This window comes from Balaenoptera ricei, chromosome 2 (assembly GCF_028023285.1).
Source record: "Balaenoptera ricei isolate mBalRic1 chromosome 2, mBalRic1.hap2, whole genome shotgun sequence".
NCBI lineage: Eukaryota > Metazoa > Chordata > Mammalia > Artiodactyla > Balaenopteridae > Balaenoptera > Balaenoptera ricei.
In genome coordinates, this window is record NC_082640.1 from 97,074,035 (window position 1) to 97,086,397 (window position 12,363).

Here is a 12,363-nt window from a genome sequence, read left to right on the forward strand (position 1 = left end):
GAGTCCATGAGACAGAGCTTTAGTCACTCACTTTTTAAAGGCAATCTTGGGAATAAAACCCATGTTTCCTGATTAAACCTGAACTTGAGGGTTTGGTCCAGGAAACTACTCTGCTCTCTGATGAATTCTGATGGTAACTTTGACCCTTAGATCTGGATTGATGAGAATACCAATGATTGTAAAAAAAAAACAAAAAACAAACAAACAAAACAATATCTTACAATGTAAGCTAAAGAAAAAATGGGATATTTTAAATTTCTCCTTAAGTGAACATTTCTATCTAATGGATACCCTTCTGGTTACAGTTTAACAGTTCTTCAGTTTATCACTGGGACATCACAATGTGAAGCAAAAATAATATTCTATGAGGGCATGTCAAGGAAATCATTATATATAGAAATTAGTAAGGCAATAATTTTCTAAATTATTAAAAAATAGAGTCACTGTAGGATTTTCAACTCTCTCTTAGGTAATATGTTCAACCTGCTAGAGTTTCAAAGTTTTAAATATATTTATAACACAGAGGGGAAAAATCCCTCGAATGTATATTTCTTCCATTGACAATAAAGGTCTGATGGTAAATTTATAAGTACAGAATCCATTTCCATTCCTTGCTCTCATGTGGGAGCTGAAAAATCTCTGCACCATATAGACTAGGAGACTTGGAATCTAGTTTTGGCAATGCAGTTAATTCAGCACTTGACCTCCAGCAAGTTACTTTACCTTTCCTGGATACTGCCAGTGAGGATAAATCCAGTGGGTTTTCTGAAAATCTTCCTTTGAAGTAGTTTACTCTAAGGCAAAATCATTTCTCTATGCTTGCCATCTCCCTCTTCTAACATGTCAAAGCAAAACTTGGTTTCACTCTTTAATAAATGCCTCCTTTGTAAGCCCAAACAGCAATTATAAAGTTAACTTATCATCAAAGTACGGAAGGAGACTTCAGGTCGAGGGTTTGTGGGGACTTCATGGCTGTGAGCTATAACCGGTGGCTGGCAGACTCCTGGCTGGTGCATGTTCTTGGGACCAAAGTCTCAAAGACTAAAAGTTTTATGACTGCTACCTGAAACCAGTTTTTTCCATCATGCTTTGAATTAATTTGTCTGTTCACACTCCATTACCATATATGATGACCCACAACCTTTCATAAATGCATTTTAAATTGCATAGCTGTAGGGACTGATTATTTATTTACCAAGAGTTTTACCTGTGCATTAAGTATTTAGAGAAAGTAAAAGTATGTTAGAAAGAAAGAAAGAAAGAAAGAAAGAAAGAAAGAAAGAAAAGTTTGATAAAGGACTTTCCCCCCTCCAATATTGATAAACTAGTAAAGATGCAATCACATGCAATTTAAGTAAATTCCTAATGGATTTTTCTAGAAGATGAAAGATTAAATTATTTTATTTAGTATAAAATATGTGATTTTTCAGACCCTAGAAAAATGACAAATGCCTTTCTAGCTATCATCAAAGAAGAAAAAAAATACATATCTTTATTCTTTAAGTTCTAAAGAGATAATATTTGCTATGATATATGTTTTCAACTTTTCAGCCTTTAATCTCAGGATGGTGGAAATCTTAGACCATCAAAGAGGACTAGTTCCATAAATATGTAGGCCTAGGTGATTCCCTCCCCATTGTTTTAAAGTTTCTTTTACTATTGAAATATTTAAACATATGCAATAGTAGGGAGAATAATATATCTCATGTACCCATCATTCAGCTTCAACAATTATTGACATATTGCCAATATTATTCCACTTAAACTTCTCACACCCCTGCCACTGAATAATTTTAAAACCAATCCCAGTAAGGACCAGATAATTCCTAAGGTTCATTTCAGAATGAAAAATATGTAATTCTAATCATATTTCCATATCTTATTGATCAATATTATTATGTTTATACATTGCTATCCCTTTATGGTAAAGGGGAGTATTTTAAATTATGAAAATGAGAGGGATTTTTTTTCTTGTTTTAAAAGTTACTATACACCATGCCACCAGTGGTCACACTTTATAATCACAGTATTTTTATTATATCTGAAAACACATAGCTCACACACAAATTGACTTGTATTTTTGAAAGCTGAAGCCAAAAGGTAGCTACGTATAATAAACCAGCATGAGAAAATAAAATTAAAAGATTCTTAACATTTTTCAAGTGCACCTTTAAGGGAACTCCCATTCTATTCACCACCTATCACTGAACTAGTTATAATGTGAAATTAATCATTTTTTGTTTTTTGTTTTGTTTCCACAGATTAGTTTAATAGTGCAAGCTCCCAGGGGAACTGATCTTGGGTACTAAGAAACTCTAACAAGTATTGAAATGAATCCTTAGTTGCAGAGTTTCATTCTAACAAATAGTTTAAGGGTACCTTCTGGTCATCACTGGCCTTCAGAGCATTTATTGCCTATTTTATCTGGCTGTCATTAAATTAGTGATTATTTATAAATTTGGTTATCCCCAATTTTAATGCAAAAGTTCCAAATTTGAACTTTGAAGCGCTTTAGAAAAGATTATTTTCTAGAGAAAGCATTTGTAGATTTTTGTTTGTTCTTTTACAGAAGATAATCACTTATACGTTGATTTATGTGGTTTAATGTTTAACTTGATTATATGTCCTTTACTTCTACCCATAACTATGGCTTTTGACTTATAAAATAAAATTCTAGAGAGTAAGGTCAAATCTCTTTAACTCATTTTATAGAGTAGCTCTTGTAAATAAATGGCTAGTAAATGCTTTTGATAATGACAATGAAAATGACTGAGACCTACAATCAGTTCTGTAGGAGAAGCAGCATGGTCTCTTGCCACAGTGCCTCCAACAGGGAAGAAACTAGGATCTCCTGCCCAGCCCATCATGACTGAGTTGAGATTTCTTCCTTGTGCATGAGTTCCACCATTTTCTATAGCTGTCGAATGAGCTGAGGCAAAGTTCTGTGGGAGAGCAGGCTGAGGATGGAAAATAGTGACAAAAAGCTTGGACTCTGGAGTCATGCAGCCATGGGTTCACCTTATTACCCATGTGACCTTGGCTTCCTGACCTTGGAAATTTACTGACTTCTTTAAGTCTTTATTTTCTCTTCTTAAAGATCCTTAGGATTTTATAAAACCTTCCCCATCTTTAAAATAGCAGTAATAATAGTACCTACCTTGAAGGGTTGTCATAGGATTGAGTGAGAATTTGTCAAGTGTGAGTACAATGTCTGACACATAAAAATTTCTCAATAAAATTTTTGTTATTAGTATACCGAGTCACTCTTTTTTTTTTTTTTTTTTTTTTGGCCTCGCAGATTGTGGGATCTTAGTTCCGCAACTGGGGATTGAACCCGAGGCAGTGAAACTGCCGAGTCCTAACCACTGGACCACCAGGGAATTCCCCGAGTCACTCTTAATGCTTTTATTTACAAATTATTTTTAGTTGCTAACGGCCTAAAGACCCAAATGTGAAGTCATTCCATTGTTTTTGTTTTAATTCAGTTTCTATGCAATTGGCTTGTTAAAAATAATAATATTTACATCTTAATTTTCATAGTATTTTATACTTTTCATAGACAGTTTATTTCAATGACATGAGAACAATGACTTTAATTGAAAGGCTGTATATTTTCCTCAATCCTTTGTAATTGTATTTTTCTGAAATGCCAACAACAATGGTGGTAGTAAGGCTTAAAAACAGTTCCCTTTTCGTTAGCCCTGTAGTTAGGAATTGTGTATAAAAAGGTGGGCAGAAGAATTAGGTTGGGTACTAAAAGAATTATTTTTACAAAGTAGAAATACTAGATATTTTTTTGCCAGATGTCTAATAATCTTTATGCATGTTTTGATGTGGAAAGATCTCCAAAGTATGTGGTATAATGAAAACAGCAGAGTGCAGGACAATATTGTAAAATATGTCCCAATACTTGTTTGAAAAAAATACAGACAAAAAGTTAGACAGATAGGCCTATATGCTTGTATAGGCATAGAAAATTTCTGGAAGGATTTATAAGAAACTCTCAGTAATAATTGCCTTTGAGAGAATAACTGAAGGTTTACTTTAGATAAGAGACATTTCAGTATATATTTTTTAGTACTTGTTAAATATTTTTTCAGTGTGTATTTTACTTTTTAAATAAAATTTAAAATAAAAATTATCTGGTATAAAAATTACCATGACCATCATGAATAATCATTTATTGAGTTTCTACCCATTATAGGTAATGTGCTAGACTTCATCTGCATATAAACTAATATTCACAAGCATCCTGCAAGATCAGTCAAAGTTATGTAGCTTGTACAGTACTGCAAGTAAGGGATGGAGTCATTTTTTTCTGATTTTAACCAGAGCTTCCAGAAATCTGTAATTCATGGCCACCAGTATAGGCATTTAGCTCTTTACTACATAGAAAATGAAAAGGATTTCTTCACTACGATCTCAAATCACTGGGATTACAAATTCTGTCAGTATCTATCACTCCTAGAGTTTTATTTAATGTAGAGACTTAAAATAATGTCTTTCAAACCGAGTTTTCATTTTACCTCTTAGGACAAACTTGTCATATAATTTTTTTTTTCCAACTTGGAAGCTATAACCAGGATTTTCACAAAATTCAACTGATTTCTGACTAAATTTGTTCTGCCACTTAGTATGAATGTACCATTCCTACATGGCTTTTAAAGCATTATATTAGGGATACAAAAAATATCTCCTAACTTATGTCAATTATTTTCTACTCTTACATTATTTAAGTAAACACTATCATTTTTTTGTATATAAAATCAGTGACATGTCTGAGTATTATTGTACAATGTTTGTTATATTGATCATTTCTAGTTGTGCTTTGAGAAGCTACCATAAAACTGTCAAGGGCCGCAAGGAGGTGGCAGCATAGCTACATTATACTGCAGGTCTTCATCTTTTATTTGGGAGACGGGGGGAAAGCAGGGGGAATAGCAGAATCAAATTCACTAGCAAGGAAGAAATGAATTGAAGAAGGCCCAGACTGTTAATGTCTGAAGGAGAGTACAGAAGTAGAACATGTGGAATAAGTGCTCACAGGCTCAGCGACACTAGAATGGTCCTGGCTGTGGGAATGTGCCCATTGCAGATTCCATGGTTATATACCGATTCTGCTCCCAATTTGGTTATGTGTATAGTTCTGCATGATTTAATCAAGGTGAAGTACACAGAAAGAATAACTAAATTACTTGTTCAGAATTACTTGTTCAGAATAACCATACTTGTTCAAACTATACTTGTTCTTAATTCAGGGCATTGAGACTAAACCTAATTTTTAATGTACTTAATTTGCCATTCCTTCATATCTGAGAGAAAAAAATACTGTAAGTTAATGTTAAGTCCTTAGTCTCATTTTATCTTTTCAAAAATAATATGATATCCCAAACAGCCATCAAAACTGTCAAACGCAGCTATTGCATTCCTCCCGTTTAGTCATTCAGATGGTTTTCTAACAGCAGTGCCCTCAGAGCTTTTCTCCCCTTATATAAAGATTTACGTAAACCGTGGCTTTAGAAATTACAAATCAGCTGCTTTCCTCTCTCTAGAATATCAGCCCTAACAACAATGTGAGTTGACACCATTTCCTTTTTAATAGAATTAAAATTTTATTTTCTTTTGTTGTAAATTGGGGAAGGAAGTGAGAATATTTAAATTTTGATCGCAATTTTAACAAAGGATGCAGCTTTAAAAATTAATGAGGTAGGGTACCGTGGAATAAAATTTCAGGTCTATGAAGACTTTGGCTCGTCTACCTCTTCAGAATAAATTGAAGTCTCTTCATAATGTTCTAAATTTCTCTTTCTGCCCTCCCCATATCTTGATATCTTGGAAACTCCTTGTGCCTTCTTCTCTCAACCTTCTTTTCCCTCTTTTCCTTCTCCCTTCCCCTTTTCTCACGTAGAAAAGGAAAGTGACACTTTAACTCCAGGAACTTCACATTGCCCTGCTTCTCAACAATCTTCCTGGGGGCTGCCTTTTTGTCTGAAATCACTACATTGCTAACTTCTTTTGATTAAAGCAGCAGGTATCCCAGATAAAATCTAAATCTTATGTCTATAAAGAAAGCAGCCATTTGGCAGAGTGCTGCTAATACAGTACACAGCACAAATAAGGCTTGGAGTAGAGAGGGGTAAAGAAACAGGGCATGGCACCCTCTCTGGAAGTCGCTCAGTCTTCAGTGGTAGGACCCAGAGTCAGGGACTCTGAGCAGCCAAGGGGAACAGGTTATGGAGAGAAGTTTTCTTGTGGAAAGAAGGATGAGCAGAAACTAAATGGAGCTTTTCACCTTTACTAGCATCTTTCATGAGAGCAGTATTCCGAGGATTCCCAGAGTGGGCAATCATTTAATTAAAAAGCTGTTGAATGAATGAATAAATAGGAAAGGAATTGTTCCACTCATTTTTTTTCCTTACCTTAAAACCTGGGCAAGAGTAGACTGCATTTAGATATGAGACAACTAATTATTCTTCTTAGCAAGTAATTATATTCCATAAAGAATGCTATTCATTCCAAACTGTGGTCCAGAAGAACAGGAAAATAAAGTGCATCAACATATTTTAGAGCAAGTAACCGAAGAAGAAATCTCCTAAGCTTATAAATGATTTGCTACAAGATTAGAAAAAGTGCTGCCTCATGCTTCTAGCAGATTGGGAACCCTGGCTATATTCATTAAATAATGAAAAGTGTAGCCACTTCTGCTGCTTCTGTACTTTAATTTAGTTACTTTTATATGCTTAAGTGCCTTCAGGAGCCTTAGGCAAGGTTTTGAAGAAGAAGGGGTAAAATGCTGAATCTTATAAATCTCTTCTCTCTCTTTAAAGAGTATAAAAAAAATACCCATGTGCACTAAAGGCTGGTACAACAGTGTTAACTACAGCAAACACCAGTGACTTTTTTTTTTTTTACAACTGCTGTGGAGGCATTAATACTAAGGTGAAACCAGCTTAGTATTCAGTTTGATATGTTTAACCAAGTGTGAATTGAATAGCCTATAATTGTAAACAAGATAGCACATATTGCCTAACTTTCAGAATTAACTTTTTAGTTCTCTGTCCTCAGTCAGCAAACATTTGAGAAGCACTTTTGTCTATCTTCTGTTTATTGGGAACTAGGGACAGATGTGTAAGTAAGATGGACGGTTTGCAATAGACCTCTTCACCGGACACTTTTATATTTATAGTGTTCGTAAGGAGCAGGAGATCACCTGAAGGAGTAAGGAGGATACTTTCCTGTACCTTTAAGCTTACCTTTGCCAGTTGCTCGTGAATCTCAAGCAGGCTGGGCCGGTTGACCTTGGGCCCACTAACGCTGCCTGTGTTGCGATAGTACTCGATCTTGGGAACGGCATCCATGGTGTTGTGGCCAAAGGTTTGTAGGTAGTATGTGTTTGTGTGAGAATCATAAGCATGAAAACTGGCATCTGTTTTAGCAGTTTCTCCAGTTTGGAGGAAGTTGTCATAGCGGTCCTGATTCCCAGGTCTAAAGCTGATTCTGAACCTGTTCTGGCCTTCATCCCCAAAAGAGGTTTCCTCATAGTGTGGGGGGTCGGCGTTGTCATTCACAGCCACACTGCTCTCATGGCTCTCATTTATGACATGAACTTGAAAGCGATTGGTATTACCGGGCGCGGAATCCAGAAATACATTGGAAGAGTTGTTCAGTGACATCTTCCAAAACGGATTTTTTGAACTAAGCTGTCTGCTTTACAGTTGTTTAAAAAGAGTCTATAGCTTTCCTCCTCAAAACAAACACTAATGTGTTTACATTAGGGAGCTCCTGGCTTTTGCTCCAGAAGAACTCAATAAATAGATTCTTGATATATTGTCTCCTATACAAGCTTCAGAATGTTCTTCAAAGCTGTCATTGAAAAAGAAAATTAGACTTGTTCCAGATAATATAAATATATTTAAGTAGGGTTGGGGGGGTATGAGGGAACAGTTTTCTTTCATAAGACATACGATTTTAAATTCATTTCCTGAAAAATTACCTGTCCAGGAACCTTAGTTACCTGGGCAATTAAATCCCATAATAAATAACTGGGGACCTGCTTCAGCAAACAGAATTTCCAATGGAGTCATTAAAATGTTACCTGTGTTTGTAGTATTTGCTTGTACTCAGTGCGATTGGATTCAATATGACTTTAGAAAAGATATAACGCTACCAACTGAATAGGGTAGGGGCTGATGAGAATATTCTCAGCCTGAAACAGAGTTCATTGACAGTACTAAATGTGGAAACTGCCAAGTATTTTGTGATTGATATTAATATATATTATATAATGAATACATTTAAAAAGTATTTTTTAAACTTCTAAAACATACATTCTTGTCAGGTTATAAATATACATCCTGTCAAGATGTCTCTGTGAATTCTTGGGTCTTTTACTAGCCTTCAAAATGTTTCATTTGTTCATACATTTGTTTGTTTAACAAATGCTATTATGGAACCTTTAAAAAAAAATAGGAGTATTCAGGGTAAGGAAATAAATCTCAGTCCTTAATAAAGTTGTATGCTATATTTAGGTAGAATAATTATGCTCTACTGATTCCCTTTAAAGAAATATTCTAGTCTTCAAGAGGTTTTTATTTGACTGTGAGATAGACTACATAATCATTTTCACAATCCACGATATAAGCCCATCTTAGAACATTCTTTCATCAGAATAATATCTCTTTATTGATACCTTAAAATTTGGCTTTTCAAAGAAAGTTCTACAAAAATAGATAAATACAAAAAATAAATTAAAAAACCCAGAAAACCTTGCTTCTCACCAGCAGTTATTAAAGCTATTTCTTTGAATTAAAAAAAAAAAAAATCCCAACTTCAACTCTCAAATAATCATTCCTGGAGCAATTATAAGTGAAACTATTACCTCTTTAGTTTTTATGGAACCTCTCACTTCTGTTCATTACCCTTGACATCCTCACCTTTACTCCACTCCTCAGAATCTACTTTATGACCTAATGTTAAGTATGATTTTTACCCTGCCCAGAAATGTTTAACTTACCACCCAGGAGCCTTCTCAGGAAGCATAACTTACTTCAGCATCACCCAGGCATATATGCAGCACTTAGCTTTCACCCCCAAACCTTAGGCTTCTTCTTATTGGTTAAAATCTTCCTTGAAAAAGATGACGAGAAATGATTGGCCTGGATTAATACTGTAGGCCCCACCCAGCCATTAGCACAGAAGAACCTGAAGTACTACATCAGCTAGTAACCAGGAGTAAACCATTAATCCTTTTAGACAGGAAGACAAAGTTTCTTTAATTCATAAGGGGAGTTGGATTGCTCAACAGCAATCATCCAACAAAATATGAGCAGTGCTTCAGTCTGAGGCTAAATAAATTGAATCTTGCCATCTCATTTCACATGATTCCTAGTGACCTCCTATTGTTCAGGATATGCAGCAAAATATAGGCCTCCAGAGATAATTTCTATACTTTGTAACTAGACAGTGGTATTTGAGATTATTTTATCTTGCTTATAGCAGATATTATCTTGATTCTTCTCTGCACAGGAAATGAGCAGATTGAGAGTATGATCAACGATTTATTGAAAATATTTCTACTTAATGGGAAAACTCTTTCAAGCAGAAATCAAACTATGGGTAAGTTTTCCAGCGGCACTGCTAAATGACCTTTTTGCCTCCACCTGGCAAAACGTTTTTATCAAAACTGGTTTTTGAGTTTTGTTGAGGGTAAGGTTTTGCTCAAATCTGTGAGGTGGTGATTATTAAGACAGCACAAACAATTCCTCTGTGCAGGTTCTGTCACTGGTTTTCAATCGCGATGACTGAAGGAGTCCTCCTCATGTTTTTTTGGAAACTATTCAAGTGATTTCCAGTTGCCTGAGCAGCAGAGTTGTGGTGTAATACAGACATGAGGAGCAAGTCTCTGGGGTCAGCATGCTTGATTCACATCCTGGCCCTGCCACTTCCTATCTATGTGAACACTGGTTAGTTAGTCTCTTTGTGCCTTTCACTTTCTCATCTGTAAAATCAGTTGTGAATAATGCTGTGTTGTAGACTCATTGTGAGGGTTAAATGAGTTAATTTGTATAAAGGGTTAATGTGCTAATTTTAGAAAGCACCGGTTTGTACTTAGTGCTTGCTTTTACTATATCGGCAATATTTACAAGTTACTGATAACTTTTGCATCCAAGATTCTGGGGTGAATCAATAGAGATTGGTATAGGTACTATGCCTGTTAAAACAGGGGGAAAGGTAGGTTGGTGAACAGATAGCAGATTATAGAAAGGAGTCTGGAGATACCTCAGTAAAACCCCTCAGAGGCTCTTAGTCAGGTAACTGTCATGCTAATCAGTCAGGCTGATGTCATGAGGCTGTATCAGAAATTGAGACAGAATTACAGGTACCTATAACTCATTTTGCTCTTAAAGGCCACTGGTACAAGGCATTTATCTGTTCAAGAAAGGGTTCTGACTTTCCATATGGTAGGTGTAGGGAGTAGTCTCATTTCAGACTCACCACCAGCTGGGTGGTGCTGGTTATTTAGATCCACTAAGATGAGGCTGGGACTCAAAACAAGTCTATTCACCGGCCTTGTAGAGGAACTGGGAACTTACTTGCAGTTATTTCTGCCACTTCTAGTCTCCCTTTCCTTCAACTGTTCCCTCAACTCTGGTCCTCTTTCAGGAGCCCATCTATTTATTCCTCAACCTTTTCCCTCTACCAAAGACTATGAATGCCTCTGATAGCCATCAATTTCCTCTTTCCTTGCTGACTGACTACTTGACTACAATGTAGGGTGAATTGGTTTTGGTCTTAGTCTTACATCAACTAGACATTTTCTCTCTAAGCTTTTTATCTCTAACTGTGAAATGAAAGTCTTTGTTCTCTATTAAGGGGATTCAGACATTCTGGAGCAGATGGGAGATGGTTTGGGGTATATGGATGAAATTATTACACCATCCATAAACAAACCTTGAAAGGCCTTTCAGACAGGTGGGTAAGGTAACAGGGGGAAACTGTCCGGAGGTACTGTCTATCTTTTCTCTTGTCCTCCTTGACAGGGCTCTTGGGAAAAGGCAGCTAGGGGATAATCTGGCTATGACATTGGACATCTATTCCTAGAAGGGTTAGCATTTCATGAAATTTCCATGTTCTCCATGCTATAACCATCCTTTATATCTCACATTTTTTCTAGCTCTAAAAATACCGATTCTAACCTCTCCGTCCCCTCCCCTTTCCCCCAGGAAGTCTAAGGTACACAATAGGCCATGAATAAATGCTATGAATGAAGACACTTTTGGTTAAAAGAATTTCTCTTTAGTAGGATTAGAAATAATATTAAGGTGGGGTTGATGATATCTGAAAAGCTTATGGGTGTTGAACTTTCAGAAACAATGCTCATACTTCACAAAGTTTTCTTATCTTTGGTTTTTGGGGTCTTTTTTCTTTTTGAGATAAAGATGGGGCCTTGTTAACATCACAGGTCTAGTCACCAAAATGGAAGGTCTTGTTGGGTGTCTTCCTTGGGAGACAAATGGGAGCATCTGGTACTTGGGCACATATCTTAGTGAGTACTTCAAAAGCTGGGGTCACAAAGGAGATGACTAGCATCATGGACATTTACAGCTTTCAGTGTGTCCCGTTGACTTGGCTCAATGAGCTGTTCTTGGACCAAATTACGAACTGGCTACAAGGTATCCCAGGCTGACACTCCAGTACCTACTGGGGTTCAAAGAGTCTCCTTAAGGTGTGAGTTTGGTCCAGAAGATCCATAGCCAACACAGATGTGTTCTAAATCTACTATGAGATGAAAAGTGTCAGGGACTCTCACTGAGACAGCTGGCTGTGGAGTGCCTTAGACCTGAGCAATAATCATATTTGTAAGATATGTAGAAATGTTGTGGACAGTGTGTGGGAGTATAGCATGATATTTACAAACAATGACTATGATTTTGATGAGAGTGTAATTCCTAATACAATCACTCCCTAATTTGGTGACCTTGGGAAGTTTCTTAATCTCTCTCAGCTTCAGTTCCTTATCTGTGAAAATGAGCTAATAAAATGGAAATAGTAGTACCAAACTCAAAGGATTGATAACAGTATCAAATTTCATAATAAATGGAAAGCACCTAATTTGGTGCTAACTCTCAGTACATATTAATCCTTTTTTTTTTTTTTTTTGGTGTGTTTGGCAGTTCTGTGTTCTCAAGTGACACAAATATTTTTGTATTTATTTATCTCCTGGTATATTCCTCCATTCAGTTACAGAGAGTCAGAATTTTGTAGTTGGAAAAAATTTTAGAATTATATGATTCTATTTTTTTTAATTTATCAACTGAAGAGAATGAAAACTGGAGAGGCTGAATAACTTACACTGAGCCATTA

The 12,363-nt window shown here is 36.0% G+C and overlaps 1 protein-coding gene across 7 annotated transcripts in view; it reads right to left on the minus strand.

Annotated features, from left to right (window-relative positions):
- SLC12A1 (solute carrier family 12 member 1) overlaps window positions 1–9,077 on the minus strand; it is a 93,063-nt gene extending 83,986 nt beyond the window's left edge. For 5 of the 7 annotated variants that reach the window (XM_059913346.1, XM_059913345.1, XM_059913343.1 and 2 more), the window contains exon 1: window positions 7,254–7,863. In XM_059913346.1, coding sequence (XP_059769329.1) covers window positions 7,254–7,673 — 420 coding nt within the window. In that variant the 5' untranslated portion in view covers window positions 7,674–7,863. Of the gene's footprint in view, window positions 1–723; window positions 824–7,253; window positions 7,864–9,013 lie in introns of those variants that run through there. The other 2 variants (XM_059913341.1, XM_059913347.1) reach the window with 2 other exon arrangements.
- Between the last annotated feature and the right edge of the window lie 3,286 nt (window positions 9,078–12,363).